This window comes from Chelonia mydas, chromosome 7 (genome assembly GCF_015237465.2).
Source record: "Chelonia mydas isolate rCheMyd1 chromosome 7, rCheMyd1.pri.v2, whole genome shotgun sequence".
Classification (NCBI taxonomy): domain Eukaryota; kingdom Metazoa; phylum Chordata; order Testudines; family Cheloniidae; genus Chelonia; species Chelonia mydas.
In genome coordinates this window covers 84309083-84332705 of record NC_057853.1, presented here as the reverse complement: position 1 = coordinate 84332705, position 23623 = coordinate 84309083, and the positions used below count along the sequence as shown (strand labels likewise).

The window sequence follows — 23623 nt, the reverse complement described above, 5'->3', positions numbered from 1 at the left end:
GCGTCACACAGCTGTTTAGTGTGAGGTGAACTGAGATTAATCTATGTTCACTACAGTTCAACATGCTAAAACTTGCATCCTCTTCGCTCTCACCCCCAATGGATGCATGAAGGGAGCGACCCTGTGCTCCACTCAGCTGCCCCTCCCAGCTTTTTATATGGGTTGAAGTACTTACAGTTCTTGTTTACAAATGATCCAGTTAAAGTCTTCCCTCCAATTAAAATGCTTCTGTACAAAACTCAGCATCTCAGAGCACGCGTCTCACAGCATAGTGAGGCACTGCAGCTACTCTGCCTCAGCCTCCCACCACGCTCTGCAGCCCACCCTGGCCAGAGCGATGACTTGGGCCTCCAGACAAACAGCATCCAAGGGTTCAACCCCTCCCAGGGTAAGAGAGTCCTTTAGAGAAAGTCCAACAGAGCACAAAACAAAGGAAACTTCACCCAGCTCCTTCCTTAAGGTCCCAGCTACCACAGACTGTTTCAACACTCACTAACAGGCACCTGGGCTCTGAGCCCCTCACCAGTGAAGTCCAGGCCCATCCTCCTGCAAAGGGCTCTAGCCAGCCACACTCCTCAGGCAGTTTCTGACTAAGCATCTTACCGCAGGCTAGGAACACTGTGTTTGCTCCTCTCCCTAATCAGCCCTTCGCAACTGGGCTTTTCTCCACTTAAGTCCCACATCCTGCACATGTATAGCAGGGGAGGACTAACTGAACAGGGCTGACTGGCTCCAAGCCTCCTGATCCTTAAAGGAGCAGGCCAGCCTGTTACAGCTTCTTATGGGATCCCCTGCATTTTCATTGAAATCATAATAGCAGGGGTAACTGGTACAATGATTTAATGAATTAGCCTTGTATTCCTGGAAATCTGGGTTCAGACTCTGACTTACTGTATGACATCTGTGAAAATGAGTTAGTTCAGCTCCAATCCTGCACATCAAAAACCCGCCTCTCAGTTGTGAGTCAGCACCACAGAAGTTTAGAATTGGACTAGCCATGAGCAATTCAGGTCATGACTCTGGGGGGTTGGCTGAGCAACATAGGGTAAATTTGCACAGTGCCTGCTTACGCTGCATTTAGCTTCCCGCTCTGTTATGAGACACTCACGTGTTTTTAAAAAATTGTCCCCGCATAATTGGAGAGCATTCTGACTGATTTGCTCGTCTGTTCTAGTCAGACAGGAAAGTTGGCAAGGAGTGGAAGCAGACTAAAGTGGAATTTTAGGAGAGCCATGAAGAAGGAGAATAGTTTATGGGATGGCTGAAGGAATGATGAAGGGAGCAAGTAAAGTTAACAAAGCACAGTCCAGTCCCAAATGCAGGCTAAGAATAAACTGCAAATGTTGGAGATAAGAAATTTGCAAGGAAAGGATCCTGCAGGGACTCAGTCTCATGCACTTCAAACTGGCAGGAGCTGGGAACACTTAAACTGGTGGTCTCAGCTCCCCTTGGAATATTAGGAGAGGAAAAATAGCCTTGTGTGTTGTGTTTATCTGCAGTGAACACCTGCTATGAAGACTAGGTGGCTCAGGTAATGGGATTAAACCCTTTCATGTCCAGATCACCAGTGTGAATCTGGCATTGCATGGTACAGGACAAAAGTTATTACAATCTGCTGGGGGCTAGGTGATGTCACAAACCATTACAATACCTGATACCTTTAATTACAATCTAAGCAGAGAGGACAAGGCCTGATGACAACATAGGCTCCTAGAGGCAGTCCCTCCAGGTCAGAGAGGAGACAGTTATAGGGTGGTATAGTGAAGCTTCTGCTACTCTCCTACCTGTTCTGTTGATAAACAGGGATCTGACAACAAAGCACCTTAGCTAGCACTTAATTCACATACACAAAAATGAAATGAACTACAAGAATTGCTGAGCAATATGAGCAGCATTATTGGAGCTCAGGTATGGGATGTTGAGATGAGGCCAATGTACAAGGAAAAGGAGTACTTGTGGCACCTTAGAGACTAATTTATTTGAGCATGAGCTTCTCCTCACTCTCCTGCTGGTAATAAATGGGAGGAGGTATTGTTTCATGGTCTCTGTGTGTATATAATGTCTTCTGCAGCTTCCACAGTATGCATCCGATGAAGTAAGCTGTAGCTCACGAAAGCTCATGCTCAAATAAATTGGTTAGTCTCTAAGGTGCCACAAGTACTCCTTTTCTTTTTGCGAATACAGACTAACACGGCTGTTACTCTGAAACCTGTCTCAATGTACAAGGAGAGATTCAGTCTGGACTTCCAGAGGCCACAGCTAAGATTGCACATTCCAAGCAGACTCTTCCAGAACCAAGAAAAGATTTACGGCCCAGACTTTCAATCTGATTTTCACTTTCCTCCCATTTACTTTGCAATTAATTTCAATAAAAGGCTGCAGATCAGAAAGGAGATTTTAATCACAGTTTCTCAGTAAGAACCAGCTACTCTGCCCAACAGTGAAACAAAAAGCCCACACCTTTTAGGTTAACAGCTGCAACAAAACAAAAACCTCTCCACAGCAAGAAGGTTGAAAAATTCATCTTATTTCACAGCTCAGGTTCTATCAACATAAGGAAATTAAAACATTTGGGTGTGAAAAAAGTTAAAATTACAATAGAAAATTACTAAAACAATCCTAATTCAGAAGTGAATCAGCAGGAACAGGAGGAGAAATATGGTAATACATATGTTACATTTCCATTTTTTTTATTTCACAGTGGTTAGATAAGACATCAAAACAACAGTGTCTCTCCACTTATTCATATTATTTTACCAGCAATTTTTCCATTATTGCTCTTCTTCCAACACAGACTCTCTCTCTCTCTATTCATAAAGACAGGCTAAAAGCCATTTTTGAAATATCACAGCTACCAAATAAATCAATAATGCTAAACTCTAATTTGTATTCCGAGTCTGGTTGCTGGCGGAAATAAAGCTCTGAAACTGAATACTGCGGATATGAGTTGTAATCCCCTTTTATAATGTTGCCCATTTGCAAGCGATAACAGATTCTGGACTTCGGACACTTTCCAATTGGAAGAAAAATTGGTGATACAGACTCAGGGGATTTTCTAGTGCAATTTATTTATTTACAAATGTACACAAGTCTTGTTTATCTTGAACAGTGCTGGTCCAAACTGCACAAAAGGAATTTCATTTGCAGAAAACCCCATGAACACAAAGTCAAACCCAGTAGCTCCCTCCTCTCTCACTCTTGGGCTCTGTCCCTACTTTCTGCACACTTGCTGATCCTTACTGCTGCCTCTGCATTGTACTTCTTACCTCGGAAATATCTTCACCCAAAGTCACTAGTCTTTGGCTGCATGGAGCCGCATGGACTAGTTCAGGCTGGCTTTGGCATTATACCTCCCTCTGTGCTGGTGCGTTGCATTCCAAATGAATCTCAGACAGGTATCAGAATCCAATATTCAGTATCCACTGGAGCAGACTCTCCTGCTAGTCTTCCTCCGCCAAGATGGTGCTTAACCCTCACAATGTCTTTAAGAACTTTCTGAGCATTTCACCAGGCCTGATGGGGCTTTTGAACCTGATCCTCTATGTTTAACACTATCTATGGAGTGTTTCCATCAATTGTTCTTAATATGCATTTCATTAACACCTCTATCCTGTTCTCGGTTAATGCATTAGAACACCCAAGTCACAGAAGATCACAGCATCACACTTCATATTAGTTTTAAGATTTTTAATTTTTTTTACAATTAAGGTGTCAGATCACTTACAAAAATGCACCACATATCACCAAATTAGTGGGGGAGTGGGACAGGATTAGGGGGAAGAGAGAGAAAGAGATGATACACTAAATAGAGAGAAAAATATTGTAAAAAAAATGTATGTAATTGTCAGAGGAAAATATAAAACTAATTTTATGAAATCATTCTTTTAAAATATGCACATTTGCCTGTAACAATTCTGAGCTTTAGCTGAATATTACTGTTCTTTACAGCTTCAGGGAGTCTGCATATTTGAGATATATATTTATATGTATTTTAATAACCACCCTTCAGAACCTTGATGTCACACGCTCCACCTACTCACTGCACACACAGCCTTACCACAGGAGTTGTTCGGTACGTGTGTTGGGCTCCCCTGGCACCGTTTGTATTGTCCTTGGAAAACAAAGCATTAGCGACATGGTTCAAAATGTGTTTAAACATTGTGAAGTTCTCAAACAGATCAGAAAAATGAAGGCAGGTAACATTTTGGGCCCATGACTGAAATATCTCCCTTTAATTGACAGAAATGCAGGCACAGCTGTATTACACAGCTGATCAGATTACATATGGAGTGGCTGCCTCTTGTGTCTAATATAGCTTCACAAAAGTAAATAACTGTCAGGCTGTTATGAAACAAGATAATAGGCTCATGCAGGGCTTTACCAAACACCTTTTTCACATCATCAAAGACCCATGCGACAAAACATCAGTAGGGAGGGAGGGCAGGTTCTTGGGTAATACACTGTGATGGTGAGAGAGTGCTACTCATCCATGTCAATTCTAATGGGGCCACCTGTCAGGATATGGTTTGCCATGTGACTGGTTTCCTCCTCCTCTTCCTCCATCCCAGCTGACCTGCGCATTCGTCTCCGACACCCCTGGGCACAGCGAGACCTCTCATCCAGCACGCCACACACAAGGATGCGGCAGTGCAAGAACACTTCCTGCAGGATTGTGAAAAGGCAGGGAGATGGCAGTGTGAAGAACCATGGGGCTGGCTTTCACATAAGCAGTGCTGCCAACTCTCACAGTATGTAGGCGATTTCATTTCTATCCCAAACTTGAAAAATATTGTCCTTATCCAAGATGGACACCATCTCCCATTACTAAAGGGACTGAAGCCACAGGCCGCCCTCACTGCCATGTCCCTTTAACTGTTAGAGGAGAAAATGAGGCTGCTCCGAGCAAAAACGGCTGCCCTACTTGTTGTTTCCAGTGACTCTGTAGCCTAACTGAGCTCAGAGAAGACGGTGGCCCCCTTTAGTCACCATGTAAGGGGCAGGCAGGGGCAAGAGAATGTGGAGGTGCTGGGAATGAAACTGAAGGGGCAATATGCTTAAGGGAGAGTTTGTTAGGAAACAGAACAGGAAATTATGAGGAATTGGGATGGGGGAGCATAAGGCAGAGGGAGACAGGGCAGTGGGATGTGGCATGAGCTGGGAGGAGTAGGAGGCTGTGAGGGGATAGGGAGGGAAATATGGCAAACAGGTCAGTGTAGAGTGAGGGGGACAGGAGACTGTGGGGGACCATGGAAGGAGGATGTGAGTGGCAGCTGTCATTTCTAGATAGTGAGGAAGCTGGAGTGATAGAATGGCAGCTCCCTATGCCCCAGATGATAGTAGAGTCCTCTCTGAGTAGTAAGCAGGATGTCCTGCATTTTTGTGCATGCAGGTAAGGTTGAATTTTGAACCTGATTCTGCCGAGAACAGCCTAATGAAATTCAAACAGGTGTAGACACAAGAATAAGATAGAACAGAATCTGCAGTTATACTACACTAGGTAGGACACCAGTTACAGGAGCTATGAATCTTCATGCTTCAGGCCTAAGCTAATTGCTTTCTGCTGTTAGGAAGAAATTGAGCCATGGTATTGCACAACTTGCCCCACCCTGCACTCTCCTCTAAAAGCACCTGATCTAGGCTCTTAAAGGGAACAGGATACTAGATTAGGCAGACCATCAATCTGTTCTGGTATGGCAATTCCTATCCCTGGCTCTCTACTCCCACTGTAATACTACACGCACAAAGAATCAGCCCCATGCAATGGCGACCCGGGGAGGCAGGAAGGAGGAAGGGCCAAATGACCCTCCCCAAAATGCCAGGGTGGGGCAAGGCCAGCAGCCAAGGAGATGCAGGGGCAGGGCCAGAGCTGGAAGAGAAGAGACGGGGCCAGAGCCTCTCCTCTTCCGGCCACACTGCCTGGTGCGGTGTGCAGTGGCTGCACTCTCCCAGGCAGCCTCTGGCCATGCTGCTTGCCAGGCAGGCAGCGTGGCTGTAGGCTGCCTGGGAGAGAGCAGCCGCTGCGTGCCGCACCAGGCAGCATCCCAGGCGGGCAGCGTGGCCAGAGGCTGCCTGGGAGAGTGCGTTAGTGCGTGGCTCCACACATGCCAGGAGGACTGGAGCAGAGTCTCCCCCCGCGAGGAAACGTGGGATCGGGAGGGGACGGGAAGAGCGCAGGGCCCCCTGGGCTGGGATGAGTCACGTGAGGGGGTCACGTGGGGAGAGGGGACACGCCCCCCTTTAGCTGGGGCCCCATTTGTGTCCCTCCCACTAGTTGCTCCCCCATGGACAGTCTCCCAAGCCAGTTATGGGCTGGTTCAATGTCTGTCTCAGAAGCAGTTTTGTTTTGAGCTCACCTTGTTGTCTTTACCCACAAACTTGAACACAGGGACCTGGAAGTGCTTGGCAAGATGATCCTTTGACGTGTATTGTTTCACGGAGTCATCAGAAACACAGCTGAAGAAAGCAGAGGGAGAAGTTTTAATAGCTTTCACAGAGGTGGGGGGGAAAAGTATCCCAACATACTTAGTCACCTAGTTACCATCCATATTACTTTGTCTTTGGCCACAGCAGAACATTCAAGAATGAGGAGGAAAAACAACAGTTGTGACTGATAGCATCTCCAGCCCAGCTCTGCAGCAAAGAGAACTGGCAGAATGAGCACAACTAATAATGCTGCGCACACCCACAACCGGAAGATTTGCCAGAGAATTGCAATCAAGTTTATCCTCAGTTCACCTTTCTGGGCACCAGAATCTGCAATGATCAATAGAGATGTACAGATGCAGATATTTGCTGAATTATTTAAAAAAATATAATGTCATAATTAAAGGGACCCTGAAAAGATAAAAATCATTTACTTTAAAAGAAAGTGTCCTTATCGGTGTTACTAAAATTTCTTAGCTCATTAAAACCAAAGCATGTACTTTTCACCGTTTATGCTTTTGTTTACTTTTTGTATTTCTTCAGTTTAGCCTGTGAAACTACACTGATCAACTTCTCCATGTCTAGCCAATTTCACATTCAGAGTCTCATGCTCTAGGACAATATGTTTGGATTAGGGTTCACAGAAAGACAGAAAGGGGACCTGATAACAGTATTCAAATATGTTAAGAGCTGGTACAAAGAGAATGGTGATCAATTGTTCTCCATGCCCACTGAAGGCAGGACAAGAAGTAATAAACTGAATCTGCAGCGAGGGAGATTGAGATTAGATATTAGGAAAACCTTTCTAACTATAAGGATAGTTAAGTACTGGAATAGGCTTCCCAAGGAGGTTGTGGAATCCCACCCCTGTCATGGGAGTCTTTTAAGAACAGGTTAGACAAAAACCGCTCAGGGATAGTCTAGTTATATTTGGTCCTGCCTCAGCACTGCGGGCTGGCTGGACTAGAAGATCTCTTGAGGTCCCTTCCAGCCCTATATTTCTACGAACACTACAGGAGAATGGTTAATTGTTTTTACAGAACTTAAATTTGGAGACTGAACTATATAACAGTTTAGAGCTAGATATAAAACTAACAAAAAGAAACATGTAACAATTTTTATTTAATAAAAGTTCTTGTCGATTATTACAATGCCCTGCCAATTTAAAAAGGCAAAAATTCTACTCTATTGTTGTATCGTATTACAACACAGCATGTTCCCTTCTGCAAACTAATCTCAGGAATGTGGATTTTGCCTGTTATAAAAGAGGTTGTGATGGAAATGGTGGAGGGTAGAGGAACAAAACTTGAAACACTATAGCCTTACTTTTAACAGACAGCCGCAGGAGAAATATTTGATGAATTGTTGGAAACGATTACACAGTATAGTGTATTCATTTATGAAAAAGAAAAAAAATAACTCTGTTTACGCAGAAATGTTCATTTAAAAACCTTTGGGATATTCAGCCAGTTAGGTTCCTCAGCCTGCAGAATGTTGCTAACTCTAGTAGAGTTCTGCATAAAGTGGATACAATAGCATGCATTACACTATATAACTGTTGGAATGATCAGTTTGTCTGACTGAAGGGGGCGGGGTGAGGAAAAGAGGTAAATAAAAATTTGTAAAAATCAGTGTTATTTAGTTCATCACTTGTTTTATTTCAGGCCTTTCTCAACAAATGGTCTAAGTGTCTGGTTTACAATATGAATTTAGAACTCCTAGAACTGCCCAAGAGGCTAATACAAAGATAGGAATCCAGGGGAAATTTGTAAATTAATATGCATCTGCAAAAAGCAATATTCAGATGTTCCCATGGGTCTGAGTTAATCCCCCAGTAGTCAGTCTAGGTGCACTCAGCTTCTGCAGGGAGGCAGCCCCTTTCATTATCTTGAGCAACTCCTTCCAGAAGTGAGGTAGTGGGCTCCAAAGTAGGGTAACCAGATGTCCCAATTTTATAGGTCCAGTCCCAATTTTTGGGTCTTTTTCTTATATAGGCTCCTATTACCCCCTACCCCCTGTCCCAATTTTTCACACTTGCTGTCTAGTCATCCTACTCCAAAGTACGGAACCTTCAGCACTTGTCAGCTGGGGGATTTGGGGTGGTGGAAAATAAGTAAGGGAAGGATACTCCCTAAAAGTATTTCATGTCCTTATACAGTATTTTATTTAAGAATTTCTATGCCACAGTTGCCTTGCAGACCTGATGATGGTTAGTTAGCTAAACTAATTAAAAAGCTTGTCTTTTATCCTTGGGATTTTGTGTATGGGTAGATTCAGGGATGTTGGATTGAGTACTATTTTGAGCAAGAACAAACATTTTTTAGCATGGGCTAATCACTGGTATAGTCTATGAATTTTACTTTTTAATTGCTGCAAGAGCAGCTAAAACAGTATGTAGTGTGCCCATGCAGAGTCATTTGATAGGTAATAGTAATCTTGACAGGACTATACAGAGTGAAGTCAGAATGGTGTCTGTTCCACCACACTGAATCTCAAATCTTTTCTGCAAAGTTTTGCTGTCCTGTAGAGTATAAAAATAGCAGAGGGGTTGGGGGTACCTCCTTCCTCTGAGGCGGAAATGCCAGTGACTGCTTACAGGAGGAACGCCCTGGAGCCATCATAGTCAAGTGCAAATCTGCTGCTGTAATGGATTTGAGACCTCACCATTCAATTCTCCTTTCTCCCCATTCAGTTCATGTTCCTCCTTTTTCCAATTCTGACCATTTTCAGTAATGTTCTCAAGTGTTGGTGATTAATGGATGTTTGGAGCCCCAAGAATACAAGTGCCCAAAGTCATTGCGAGGAGATCTGATAAACAAGTTATTCCATTATGATTTGGTGCATAAAGCACAGAAGTACAAGTGCATAAATGACTTAAGTGCAACTGATGCATCAAGTACAGTGTACAAGAGCCAAGGTGTAGCTCACCATTGGTTACTGAGAGAGAAGCACTACACACTGCTGCAGGAATAGTTCATTAAAGTTAGAGAGATTGAAGTAAAACACAAAAACAAAACAAAAAAATACCCAACCCAAAGCCTCCCTGCTACTTTTAAAACAGCAGCCCATTAAACTTTTGCCTCATTAACTGTCATGGTGGATGACTTACGCTGGCTGCTGAAGGAATATTGTATAAACCACTGTTATCTTTGCCAGCTGATGGGCAGACACTAAATTAGAGACTTAACTAATCAGTAGAGTCCCTGAACTAGTGGCTGAATGTGTGCATCTTGGATATTACTTTTACTGGACTCTCTCCCCTGAGTCATACACACAACCTTCACAATACTGTAAAATTTGCATTATGTCATTATGATGTTGCAATGCCATTCTGACTGGCAACACCACAATGCAAACATCCTGAGACAGCATCAAAACATGACAACATCATGTTAACACTAAAATGATTCTAAAGATGTCAGGACATGTGACAATCCTGTCAAAGCTGGGACCATCTTATGAAACATCAGAACACTCAGCAAACCTACTTGGAAACTCTTGTGCCAAAATCATTATTAGATGTCCCTTTACAGACCTCGAAGGTCTGCTCTAAGCTCTTTATTAACATCCCCCTGAGGACTTGACCCACTGTCAATTGCCAGAAAATTGCCCCCATATTTAAGTGACCTGTAGCCCACTGTGTCTCTAGTGATAGCCAGAGACAGACCGTTAGATGGCAGGTGTAAGATGTGAAATGAGCTCAGCAAAGCTCCTAGAAGCTCCAGTCATGGTGGAACTTTTGGCTCATAGGGTAAAAATGACTGCTAACGGAATATAAAGAGATTTGGTTGCACAGGCTGAGCTGCACACAGAACAAATCTAGCCACCGTAATAGGATTCAACTCATTGGTTAAGTAAGCTTTAGTGTTTGGTCACCAGCTGACACACAAAGAGGGTCAAATGGCTTTTCTACAGGGGCCAAGTTATGGACACAGATATACAACAACAATATGTAACAGTCACTTATGCTGCCTTCTTTTTGGTCCCTCCAGACTTTTTACTACATGGGTGGTTTTGCATTGGTAGCAATGGCTGTTGGCAATTACTGTGAACATGCCTTGACCAGTAATCTAGATTTTTCCTGTCGGTGGAGGAGTGATGGTGTTTTCTGTTTCCTCTATGTACCCTGTGACCCAGATGGCAAATGGTATTGGGGTTAAATATCAGACAGACAAGGGAAGTAAAATTGTGACACTTGCCCATCTTGAATTAAGTAGTACTTCAGGATCTCATCAATTTTTGAGGTTGGGGTGGCGAAGCAGCTCTCTACCAGTGTCTCTAGCCCACTCACGTGCACCACGGGCTCGATCCCAAAATACAGCGAGTCGCGAAGCTTGAGGGTGGGGACAGAATCCCTGTAGGGCTCGTCAAACTCTTTGTCTTTGAAGATCTCGAGGGTAAAGGGGAAGATGCCCCGGTTGCGGCTCATGATTTCCAGAGGGGAGTTCTTCAGGTTGGGGACGTAGCCCTCAGAGATGGTGTACTGACGGGGGAACTCACAGGTCACAGGGATCAGCAGCTTGCTGGTACGGACGATGATGTCCCCATTACTGCCAGGTGTCTGCTTGGGCAAGCCAGTCACCAGATTGGTAGCAATGATTTTATCATTTACTACCTGCAGCACAACAAAGGGAGGTGGGAAGGGGGGGAAGATCATCACAACACGAAGCAACTGGAAACATCAGGCATCAAACAGGACCTTTATATTTTAAAATCTCTGTTTGATTTTGGATACAAAAGCCAGAGATTGGGTTTCTCTTGCTATTCCTGCTCTAACAAACTGCAGCTAATAAAATTATATGCTACAGCCCACAGTCACCCTCATCTTTAGCAGGGCTCATGGACACTATCTGGGTGCAGTGGGACACTTGGATCCAAACATTATGCTTGGACATGTCGTCTCCATGGACTGGAGCTCTGTATGACAGATGAGGCCAAGGCCATGCAATCGGCTACACTATTCACACTGCGATAGGTGTAGCCCTTTGGCTCCTGAGAAATTGCCAGTAATGGGGACGCTCCTCCTGTGTTCCCTTCTGACTGCATTTCTGCAAATGAGTCAGCTACGGGGTGACAGAGCATAAAAACTGGCCTTTCCCTCAAGGACCAAGGTCAAGCCCACTCAGAGGCCCTAACGGAACTGAATTTAGTGGTCTCAGTTCAGTCCTCAGTACTTCCAAATGTACATTACTAGGACTGAGCCAATAAGGGAGATGGAATAAATCCTCATACGTAGAGTTTGGTGGCCCATCCAGGCCTGGGCTGAGGTTGTTTGCATGGCAGCAGGAGAAGATGCTCTCACTGCAGCTGCCACACAGTAATTTGTGGCTAAAATCCCTAGAAAATGCCTGCTAATTCCACCATTTCAAGCAAAAAATACGCACACACAAATAAAACCAGACATTGTGAAAGATGGGCCCTCCATGGCTCTTTCATCTACCCATCATTCTGAGCTGAAATTGGTCCCCTATGTTCTCTACTGTGATCATTGAAGTATAGCCTAACGTGCAGCTCGATTCCTGTCCCAGTTCCTCTCCTCCTGACCTGAAAGTGCTAAGGAAAGAGGGTAGTCGGACTCCAGAGAGAGGGAGTACCCTTCAGTCCATTCCTCCTTGGAAAAGGGATGGGGCCTGCCATGCGGGGCCCTTCTATGATATGATGGGTGAATAGTTGAGAGGAAGCGTGTAGGAATACTCAAGTATCCATAGAGGATATGCACATAGCCAGTATTTTCCTCATTTGTCTCCCACAAAGAACTTAAATGCATGGTATTCATCTCATAAAACGGCCACTAGGAGCTTAGAAATCAGACTGGCCGAGACAGGTTCTACCTGTGCAATAAGAAACTTTATGAAATGCAGCTGAACTAGATACCCACACAGCTCAGTCAGTTAAGAGTTTGGGTTCATGACTCTCATGATGCATCCAAAGTTGGAAGGGTATTAACATTTACTGAGGGTCCAGTCCTGCAGCACTTCCCCATATCAATTGTCTTAGTAACCTCAGTGCAGCTACTCATGTAAATGAGGACTGCAGGATTGGGCCCTAGCTGACCCTACACCTATCCCCAGTCCCTATGCATGTAATGAGAACAATGATGATGACACAGCTGATTGTGATGAGGATACATACATCTACAACGGTGCCACAGGACTTCAAAGAGAAGTTGATGTTGACATGAGTGCCATTGGATACTCCTTTGCAGGAAGCATTGATGAGAGAAAGATCCAGCCCTCCAACCAGATCCTTGGGGATGCTCACCTCGACGGAGGTGGACTTGCACAGCACTGGAACTGCAAGAAAACCCCCCAGCACAATGATCAGCACAGCAAATCTGCCAAGTGAGGTGGGGAAGGACTCTGCATACCATTACTGGGAATGCAGGGGAGAGCACATGTCCTATTTGTGATCAGGCCGCTCTTCGCTCCTGTCATAAATATAAAGGGAAGGGTAACCATCTTTCTGTATACAGTGCTATAAAATCCCTCCTGGCCAGAGGCAAAGTCCTTTTACCTGTAAAGGGTTAAGAAGCTCAGGTAATCTGGCTGGCACCTGACCCAAAATGACCAATGAGGGGACAAGATACTTTCAAATCTGGAGTGGGGGGAAAAGGCTTTTGTCTGTCTGTGTGATACCTCTGCCGGGAACAGATCAAAGATGCAAGCCCTCCAACTCCTGTAAAGTTAGTAAGTAATCTAGCAAGAAAATGCATTAGGTTTTCTTTGTTTTGGTTTGTGAAATTCGCTGTGCTGGAGGAAATGTGTATTCCTGTTTTTGTGTCTTTTAGTAACTTAATGTTTTGAATCTGATTGCCTGTAAGATTATCTTCCATTCTGATCTTACAGAGTTGTTCTCTTATCTTTTTTTTATTCTTCTAATAAAGTTCTGTTTTTTAAGAATCTGATTGGGTTTTTTGGGTCTTAAAAATCCAAGGCTGGTTTATGCTCATCTTGTTTTATTCTCAAGCCTCCCCAGGAAAGGGGGTGTAAGAGTTTGGGGGGATATTTTGGGGAAATAGGAACTCCAAGTGGTCCTTTCCCTGTTCTTTGTCTAAATCACTTGCTGGTGGCAGCATACTGTTCAAAGACAAGGTGAAATTTGTGCCTTGGGAAAGTTTTTAACCTAAGCTGGTAAACATAAGCTTAGGGTTTTTTTCATACGGGTCCCCACATCTGTACCCTAGAGTTCAGAGTGGGGAGGGAACCTTGACAACTCTCATTTCCAGTGTTTCCTGAAATGGCCTTTTATTGGCCTACAGACACTTTGTTTTGATCTCTGCCCAGACAGTGAAGTTGAATATTTTAGATTTCAGCTTTTTAGATGCCCCAAAGAGCAGTTTTTCCTCTTTGTGGGGCAAATCTGTAGCCAGGAGTCAGAGCTGCATTTAATGTGCATCTCCTGCATTGCTGGGATCCAGTAGAGGTCTTTGTCCTTTTGTTCAGTTATGACTATTCAATACAAGTGATTTTTACTCTATTCTTCTCCAGACTAACACTAAGCATTTTAGCCAAAGCATCGTATCACATTATCTTCCTCATCCCTTTTCATTTCAGGGTGTTTTAAGTTACTGTGGAATATGGAGAGGTTTTGCTCTTCCCCGCATTTCATTTTATGTCCTGTCCACACCCCAAATTTTCTCATTTCTCCAATCCATGCTTACCCCCAAATTCTCCACATAGCACATTGGAACCAAGCAACTGAAACAATTTCCATCCTGGCTGGACCAGCAGCAGAAGACAGAATTGAAGAGATTGAAGTTTTTTGTGGGAAGAGCTTAATTATTGTTTTTCAAATTTCTCTTATTTAGTCCAGGCCTGGATGATATCATTAACAGTGTAACGTCCTGGGAGGACCCCTGCATGTTACTGGCAAGGACTTTGTAACAACCCAAACAGAACCATCCTTGAAGTATCTATCTCAAGTTGTATACAAGTCCCAGAACATGCTATATAACAAGACTTTGGGAGGGCTTAATTCGTTCTGTATAGATGTCCAGCCAGAATGGATGTGTTCAGAAAGACCATTAGAATCAATATTTAATGCAATACATTTGGTAATGATTAGCAAACTCATTCTGCTTCATTCCAAGCCACTTGGACTTCTGGGATTTGAAAATTCAACTTGAACATTTTTGAGTCTGAATTCTATTAAAGAGAAACTGGGGAAAGATGAGCAGAGATGGAGCAGAGTGAAAACGAGATAGAGAAAGACTGTTAAAAAGAAAATATTTTTTATTAAAAAATAAATGATATATATATATATATATACACACACACAACCCTGTACATAGGGAACCCACTCAATTTTGGGGGAGGCTTTCTGCTTCTTATGCATAGCCCAGATTTCCCCACTTAGCTAGAAAAGATACAGAATTTTGGAATTACTTAGTTTTAAATTACAGGACAAAACATTTTGCAAATCCATTAATTTGGCAAACTCAGGCAACTCAGAAAAAGAATTCAACACTTCTCACTCCACAAGGTTTGCCTCTCTAATGCCAAGCTCCTTGGATCTGGGATACAACAAGCATCACTGAAGTGTAACTTTTCCCCCAAGCGAACATTTATGCTGTATCAGTGGCAATATTTTTAACACTCACCAAGCCATTATAGAGAATAATAGTTTTATTAAAATCCATCATTTTTGGTGTGATGTGCCAAACATGCAGTGTTCCCAGAGCCGTGTGCTCTCTAACTGTCATCGCTAAGGGGGGAGTGGAATTAAACAAAAAGGAAATGTCATAGAGCTCCTGCTCTGTTAGAAAGACAAGAGGGTGAGAAATAATCAATGAGTGTCAAACAACATAGGACAAAACAAAGGACAAATGTTATTTTCAAGATTCTACAGGGGCACCACGAAACCATTTCTGTAGTCTGCCAGAAAGCTAACACTTTGCAGAACTGATGAACTCAGCCTTACTTTAGGACTTTTATTAACACTTTCAATTAACCCTTTGACAAATGAGGAAGCCTAATGCTTTTAAACTGAGATAGGCCAAAGCAAGAGAGTTTGGATCCAGGTTGCATTTCTTCAAAGTTCAGGGTTTTGGTTTTGGCACATCTCTATTTTTTAATGCTGTTACCTTGAAATACTGAGGAGAGAGGAGAAGAAAATCTTTACCACCTGAGTTCTGGGCTAGGGCTGTGCAGGCTTCTGCGTATTCTAGAATATGTGGGAATCCATGAATCTGGAGAACTCTTAAAATTCAAACAGGTTTCACTACTATCAATAAATCAGCTTTGGATCCAAATTAACTCATCACCCACTGGAAAAAAGACTTAAAAAAAAAAAGCAATGCCAACAACTCATTACTGATGAGCACCCCCTGAGTAAAGTAAGAATGTAACCTTGCCTATGTTAGAGAAATTTTTCAAAAAACTGTCCCAGTATTGACAGTACTGGTTCAATTTCACCAATGTCAACAAATCTTGAACCCTAACGTAGATGAGCTGCTGGTGTTTTAAGCATTTGAGTCATCCAATTGAGCTTACGTGAGGTCTAATCCATATGCTGCTTACAATGCTGGCAGCACTGTGTTCCAAGACCAATGTTCCCTCTAATTTTTCCAACCCATGTGCGGAATGAATTTTGTTATGTGCACCAATATGGAGGTGATGTATGACACATCACCTTCATATTGGTGCACATAACAAAATTCATGTGGTGGGGGTGGAATAGAGGGGTTTGGAGTGTGGGAGGGGGCTCAGGGCTGGGGCAGAGGGTTGGGGTGCAGGGGTGTGAGGGCTCTGGCTGGGGGTGTGGGCTCTGGGATGGGGTCGGGGATTAGGGGCTCAAGGCTGGGGCAGAGGGTTGGGTTCAGGGGATGAGGGCCCACCGCTGCCACCATGTCAGGGTTCCCCCCCACTCTGAACTCCAGGGTACAGATGTGGGGACCCACATGAAAGCTTATTTCTACCAGCTTAGGTTAAAACTTCCTCAAGGCACAAATTCTTTGCCCTTGGAGGGTATGCTACCATCACCAAGTGATTTAACAAAGAATCAGGGAAAGGACCACTTGGAGTTCCTATTCCGGCAGAATATCCCCCCCAAGCCCTTACACCCCCTTTCCTGGGGAGGCTTTAGAATAATATCCTAACCAATTGGTTACAAAGTGATCACAGACCCAAACCCCTGGGTCTTAGGACAATAGAGAAATCAGTCAGGTTCTTAAAAGAAGGATTTTATTTTAAAAAAACAAAAGGTAAAAATCACCTCTGTAAAATCAGGATGGAAAATAACTTTACAGGGTAACAAAAGATTCAGAAACACAGCAGAACTCCCTCTAGGCTTAGTTTCAAAGTTACAAAAAACAGGAATAAACCTCCCTCCAGCAAAGGAAAAATTCACAAGCAAAACAAAAGATAATCTAACACTCCTTGCCTGGCTTTTACTTACAACTTTTGTAATATGACAGACTTTTAGGATGGTTTATAGGAGAAGGAGTTTTCTGACCTGATGCATCTTTGCTTCCCAAGAGAACACACAAAAACAAAGCCTTCCCCCTGCCCAAGATTTGAAAGTATCTTCTTTCCCCATTGGTCCTTTTGGTCAGGTGCCAACCAGGTTATTTGAGCTTCTTAACCCCTTACAGGTAAGGAGGAATTCTAGGCTACCCTTAGCTGTATGGTTATGACAGGGCTCAAGGCTGGTGCAGAGGGTTGGGGTGGGGCCAGGGATGAGAGGCTCAGGGTGCGGCAGAGAGTTGGGGTGGAGGCTCTGGGGTGGGGCAGAGAGTTGGGTTCAGGGGGTGAGGGCTCCGATTGGGGTGCAGGCTCTGGGATGGGGGCAGGGATGTTTGGGGTGCAGGCTCTGGGGTGGGGGCAGGGATGTTTGGGGTGCAGGAGGATGCTCGGGGGCTATGGCGGGGAGAAAGGACTCCCCCAGATCTCTCTCCCCACAGCCCTACCTGGGCTGGGGCGGGGAGAGGCAGCTCCGGGGCTAGAACTGCAGGATAGGCACTCCTTCCCCGGCCCTGTCAGGTCCAGGCCAGGGGAGGGGCATCCCGGCAGGTCCAGGCCGTGGCAGAATTGGGGCTAGAAGAGGGGAGCCCCACGAGAATTGGGGCTAGGGGAGGGGTGCCCCGGCCTTGGCAGGTCTGGGCAGTGGCAGAGTTGGGGTTGGGAGAGGCGCGCTCCGGCCATGGCAGGTACGGGCCGCCCCTCCCCTGGCCAGTTGTGTGCTGGGCTAGGTTGGGGCTGGGGGAGGGGCGGCCCAACCCCAACTCTGCCAGGGCCCGGACTTGCCAGGGTGTCCCTCCCCTGGCTTGAACCCAGCCCTGACCTGGAGCTGTCTCTCCTGGCCAGCTGGGGGCCGGGATAGGTTGCAGCTGGTGGCGGGGCACCCCTCCCCCAGCTACAGCAGGTCCCCGGGCGGGTTCTCTGAGCGCCTGCGTAGCGCTAAATAGGCTGCTGCGTGGCCGCCCGGCTTACAAGGAACCTAGCCCAGGACTACTGCCTATCATGCTGATCAATATTGTCTCACAGTTTCCTTGTGCTCCCTGAGGCTGTCTGTCTTTGGGGGCAAGGGCCATTTTTTTGTACAGCACCTAGTGCAATGGGGTCCATAATTGGGTCTCCTAGGGGCTACCGCAATACAAATAAATGATAAATTATAATAATAGCTGATTCACAATGTTCCTAGTTGTACATAGGGTTTGTGTATGTCCAGGAGGAAAAAAGCATTTCAGTTTCAAACTGTAGCAGGAATACAAGAAATGGGAGGGGAAAATTACTTTAAAAAATATAAATATTTCTTTGGCTCGACTCTCTTTTTAAAAAATTGCAGATGATACGACACCATGAATTACGCTGAAAGGGATGGCTACATGTAGAACTATTGCTATGATACCGACAAACTGCTTCAGGTTTCTGTGCAAGTCTTCCACAGTTCATTACATCACCATAAACTTGATTAGATGCAATAAAAGCTTTTATTTCTGCAGTTATAAAAAGGTTCTGTTAAATACCTGCTTTACTCCATAAACTACGTATGTGACCATATGTTTGACTGAATTTAATAAAGTAAGGCTGCTTGTTCTTTAAAATGCTGAATTCCTTCTCAAAATGCTCTTGACATCTGACACTAATTGGCACCATTGTAAAACAGTAATCTCAGAAGAGGCACCATTTACCCTGTTAAACCCCTAACCTACTTTCATGCTAGATACTTGACTACACAACACGTTCCCCAGCTGGCGAGGGTGGGTGAGCAGAGGCATTATAAGCAAAAGCCTAGGAGTGTCCCCTAGAAGTGTCCCCTTCAAGATGCACTTTAGCTCCAATGGATTAAAGATCTAAGGGTGCTTCCCTACTTTACCTACATTGCCCTGGGCTGGCCACACAGTACTGGCTCTCTAGCAAGTGATCTTTATTGCACCTACCTTGGCAGCTGTGGTTGTCCTCTGACAGAACAAGCCCCCTTGGGCACTCACACTGGTATGTGTCCTCCACTGCAATACAGGTATGGGTGCAGCCTCCATTGTTATTGTGGCAACCTTCAATTTCTAAGAGAGAAAGTGTTTGGAATTATTAATAATGTTTGAAATATTAACACTGGAAATCACTAAACACCAATTTAACCATAAATTCCTTTCTTAAATCCAAAGTCTTATGCAGTTCCTCTAAACATGCCTTTAAAAAGCCTAAATAAGAAGCTATTTACTACATCCAAACAGTAACAAAACATTTATAAGCATTTGATCAAGATACTTATAAATGAGCCAAACCCAAAGGTGCTCAGACCCATGTTGGTCGGCTCCAACGTGGTCAGGTAGGTATTAGCAATGAATCTGTTAAGAACTGACTTTTTATATCCTTTAACAAAAAAGGATGTCATTGCCAATTACTGACTTCAGCTAAAAAACAGTTTGAGACAATTCACCCTTATGTACAGTCTTAATCCGGATAAGATTTACAATCTCCTTTCTTCCCAAGGCCATTCCTCCCCTTCTTTTTGATGTCCAACAGTTTTCCCATTGTACCTGGGTTCACACAGGCTTGACAACTGGTGTGTGGCATGGGGAAGGGCTGTGTTAGCTCACTTTAAGACAGATTCTCTTTGATTTAAAACCATCTGCAGTCACCCCTACTGGTTAGAGAGCTTCTTTTTAGAAACTTCCCCTTATCTTATTAGTTATTCTTTGAACCAGACATCCTCCCTACTTTATTCCTTCTGACCTTATCACTTACTATTTTCAAGGCCTTCCCCTCTACTTGCTAGTCAGGGCCTTTCTTTATAACACATATATATTTCCTTAATCAACCTTAAGCTCACTTTAATTCTTTAATTTTATACTTATCCTACAGAAAGAAACACTAAATGTCTGTTATGCATCTTACTGAGTATATTTCTGGCTGTATGAAGAGCATTTTGACTAGATTAGAGCTTTGGGGGTAATAACTGGGTGAGATTTTACTTCAAGAAAATTTTGTGGAAACCAAATCGAAAAAGCATTTGCAATGTTAGCAGTCACTCCAGTTTGTCAGATTTCACACGTTTGCTATTACTCTCTGAGTTTAACAGGGCACTAGTAAAAGTTTATTAATTTTCCCTTGTTTGCTGACTAAAAATGTGGTCCAATTACAATTTAAAAGGTAAAAAGAAAAGGAGTACTTGTGGCACCTTAGAGACTAACCAATTTATTTGAGCATAAGCTTTCGTGAGCTACAGCTCACTTCATCGGATGCAAAGGTTTAAAAGGTGTAAAACTTGCACTGTATTGGATTTTTTTTAGCTTTTTAGGAAAGAAGGGTCCTCCTGAACCTATACTAAGTAGTGCATTTTACTAGTATTTGTTTGGTGGGTCTATAGAACTAAAGCATTCACACAAAAATAGTTTAGAACATGTGTGTTTGCAAACAAAAAGTGTTCCTGATGAGGGTTTACCTCAGCTTACAGCTGTACAACCCCACTGATTTTAATGCAGTTTAATGGGTGAACTGAGGGCACAAATTAGCCAGTATCTCTAAGAGAGATTTGAACTATTCCTCATACATCTCAACAGAGTGTTAATTCTGAATCACAATGACAACATATTTAGTATCTATCTATTTCTCTGCCAGTTGTTTCAGCACATGTATAGCTACTCTCTAGAACTGTGAGTGAAGTTTAGGATTGTAGGGGGAGCTTCAGCAGAGTTAAAAAACCAACCAAACAAAAAAAACCCCACAACTCTCAACCATAACTGGGACTAACTGATCTTTCCCACCTACCAATTCCATCCCTAGATCATCTTTTGCCAGATTATGGAAATACAAAATCCTGCTTAACCCCTACACATGGGTCCCTATTGCCCTGTCCCATGCCTCATCATTTTGTTTCCATTCCTTCATCACTGTATGGGGTGATGGTGAGAGGGGTCATGCACAGAGCAGCTGACAGCTGTGCTGGTAAGGTCCCATCACTACATGATTTGCACTTAGGTCGTGTTTCAAGGGTATCTCCATCCTCCCTTTTTACTCTTTATGAAGATAAAAGCCACTTATGTCGGCTAGCAACAAATAAAAAACTTGTTCACAAATACAAATGTATGTTTTTATTGGAAACAATACTGGAAGAGTGGGAAGGAGCCTCTTCACCACTCTCTTCTAAGTGTTTCAGGAGTAAAATTACTGGCAAGTACAACAGTAACACAAGTGAATTTCACACCAGCTGAAAAATGCCATGACTGACCAAGTACTGTGGGATAATATTTATGCAGGAAAATCATGTAATGATTGATGTAACTTTATGGAAGTATGACTGTAGAAGGTGCTATTCAGAGCAGTAATTCCACGCTGGTACCTTCATCCTTTTGCCTTTTAACTCACCTTCACAGGTTTTACCATCCTTTCCCAGCGTGCGCCCTATTCCACATTCGCAGCGATAGGAGTTCTTCAGATTCACACAAAACTCACTGCAACCTCCATTATCCTGTTCACATTCATTCTCATCTGCAGGAAGCAAATACTGAAATAATACATAATTTTGCAACACACAGCCTGTAAAATGGGTCTGAAGCACATGGCTGCTGGTAAGAAATTGGACTTTATTTTCTGGCCAACTCACACGAGCTAGGTCTAGGAATCAATGCGCTTAACACACAACAGGGGTCATTGCCACTGACTGCAGTGAACACCTCTGCTACTCTGAGTCTGCCTTAGGAACAAGACTGAATATAAAGGAAAAACAGGTCACAAACAGTGACATGCACACAAACTATTTCATGGGGAGGATGACAGTATGCAACTTCCCCAGAGGGTACGGGTTAATTATTTGAGAGGGGATGGAAAAGGTAAAGGTTGCCTTTGAATCCCTTGGCTGAGCCCCAAGAATTCCTCCTAATTTTTCCCATTTTAGAACTACCCCTGAAGCCTGTAGTTTCTCTTCCCTTTTGAGCAGAAAGGCTCACTGTTTATAGGGAATCCTGGTTCTTTAAACTTGATTTACTCTTTGCCTGCATGCAATGAACACATTAAAGGGGGCGGGGGGGGGGGGGGCGGGCGAGGGGAGTGATTGCTGGCAGCAGGCCACAAGAGTGACAATTTTTCTAAGTCGAGGTAAAATGACAAGGTTATCCATCAGCCAAGCTTGGATTTTCTCTACACAGGTTGCTAGTTGTTATTTAGTGGCTGACAGAAGCTAAACATAAGAAGAATGTAGTTTTAAAAGACAGTACAGAGAAGAGTTCTTTTAGGTAATACTAGTCCTCACATGCCCTACACAATCAGTTTGTAGCTGGTGCCATAATCTACTTCCACAAGTGATACAAGCTTGATGTTTTTAGCTGAAGGCATAAGCTGCAACCCATCCTTTACCGTTTAAGGAAAATGTTGAGTGAATTTAGGAGGCACAGAGATAAGACATGTTGACCAAATTCTTTCTTTCTTTCTTTCTTTTTAATGCTTTGGGTTGAAATTTAGTGTTTATGAAAATGAGGGATGATTGGGGTGGCTAGAGATAGACCTAAAGCAGGAAAAGGTTGTGCTGAGTTCTTTTAACGGCTCTACTCAAGGCTGTACACTTTCAACGTTATTCAGCCAAAGACCCTTTAAATCTAGCCTTGTAATTCCACAGAATTCTGCCCACAGACTTTAATACTGTCTCGCTGGTACTCTAGTTCTGCTTATCAAAGCAGAGACAGTCAACATGGGGATTTTATGAAGACAAGTGTCACTTCGGGGACGAGGTTGACGGACTGTAGTTTCAGCTATGACAACCTGGGATTGACTCAAGGTCTCCAAGAGGTGAAAAGTAAGTGTGTAAATAGTATTATTAACCCACTAAGATAGGTTGGTTTATGGCAGGAAGCCTAAATCCTAACTCAAACTCATAATTTAGTTTGCAGGTGAATGTATTTAATTTAAGAAAACTGAAAAGAACTGCAGGATCAGCGGTTCAGAACTGGGATTCAACATATATATATAACATCTGTAGTATATTGCATAAGTCAGTCTAGTTCAGTGCAAGACAGAATTCCCAGATGCTGCTGTTTAGTTCTAGACCTCAATGGCTCATGGGATTAGTAATGGGGTACACAGACTTTCACTTTGAGGTCACTGGTGAACTCCAGCCCATGTCAGCAGGGATGAAGTTATTACCATCTTCTGACTGTTCAGTGACTTCAGTGAAATGGCCTGATGGCCTCAGTCCAGTAGTGAACAGATATTTACAATGCAAAACCCACTCTGACAATTATCAGTGTCAGCAAAGAAGCCACCAGTTCTCTCCTCTATAGAGCTGATCTCCCACAGCTTCGGATTGAAAGCATATTGGCGAGGCAATGTGAGGAAATTTGCGCTGCTGTTCTGTGGACATATAAAGGGAATCAGTCTGCAGGGCTGTCAGTCCAGCACCTTTCTCCAGCGCTAAATTCAGTGAGAAAAAACAACACCTCTGTCTGACAGTGTGAAGATCAGAAGAGAGCACCAGCTACTTGATCAATTTTTTACCACCAGGTATTTATCACGGATTTAAGTTTTAATTGATAAAAGTGCATACCACATAGTGTCTATGGACACAAGAAATATTAAAAAGATAAAAATCCACACATATTTTGCAGACTAATGACAATATTGGAAAAGACTCAGTCATCATTCAACTTTCACATCCATCATTATGCCTAATCCCTTCTCCACCATAATCAGACCATAATGAAAAAGCCCGGGAGCAGAGACAGATCTCACCACTAGTCCTGAAGGCCAACAGACTCAGGTTCTGTTGG

At 43.6% G+C, this 23623-nt stretch overlaps 1 protein-coding gene and 1 long non-coding RNA gene across 4 annotated transcripts in view; both read right to left on the bottom strand.

Moving 5' to 3' along the window:
* LOC119566760 overlaps positions 1–432 on the bottom strand; it is a 65567-nt gene extending 65135 nt beyond the window's left edge. The window contains exon 1 of the long non-coding RNA XR_005226061.2: positions 176–432. This is a non-coding gene — a long non-coding RNA (uncharacterized LOC119566760). The remainder of the gene's footprint in view (positions 1–175) is intronic.
* Positions 433–2808: 2376 nt separating this feature from the next.
* Positions 2809–23623, bottom strand: part of OIT3 (oncoprotein induced transcript 3) — a 29380-nt gene continuing 8565 nt past the window's right edge. For all 3 annotated transcript variants that reach the window (XM_043552136.1, XM_043552135.1, XM_007060657.3), the window contains exons 4-9: positions 21231–21353; positions 18803–18925; positions 12556–12716; positions 10623–11038; positions 6354–6453; positions 2809–4662 (exon numbers count right to left, since the gene is read on the bottom strand). In XM_043552136.1, coding sequence (XP_043408071.1) covers positions 4480–4662; positions 6354–6453; positions 10623–11038; positions 12556–12716; positions 18803–18925; positions 21231–21353 — 1106 coding nt within the window. In that variant the 3' untranslated portion in view covers positions 2809–4479. The remainder of the gene's footprint in view (positions 4663–6353; positions 6454–10622; positions 11039–12555; positions 12717–18802; positions 18926–21230; positions 21354–23623) is intronic.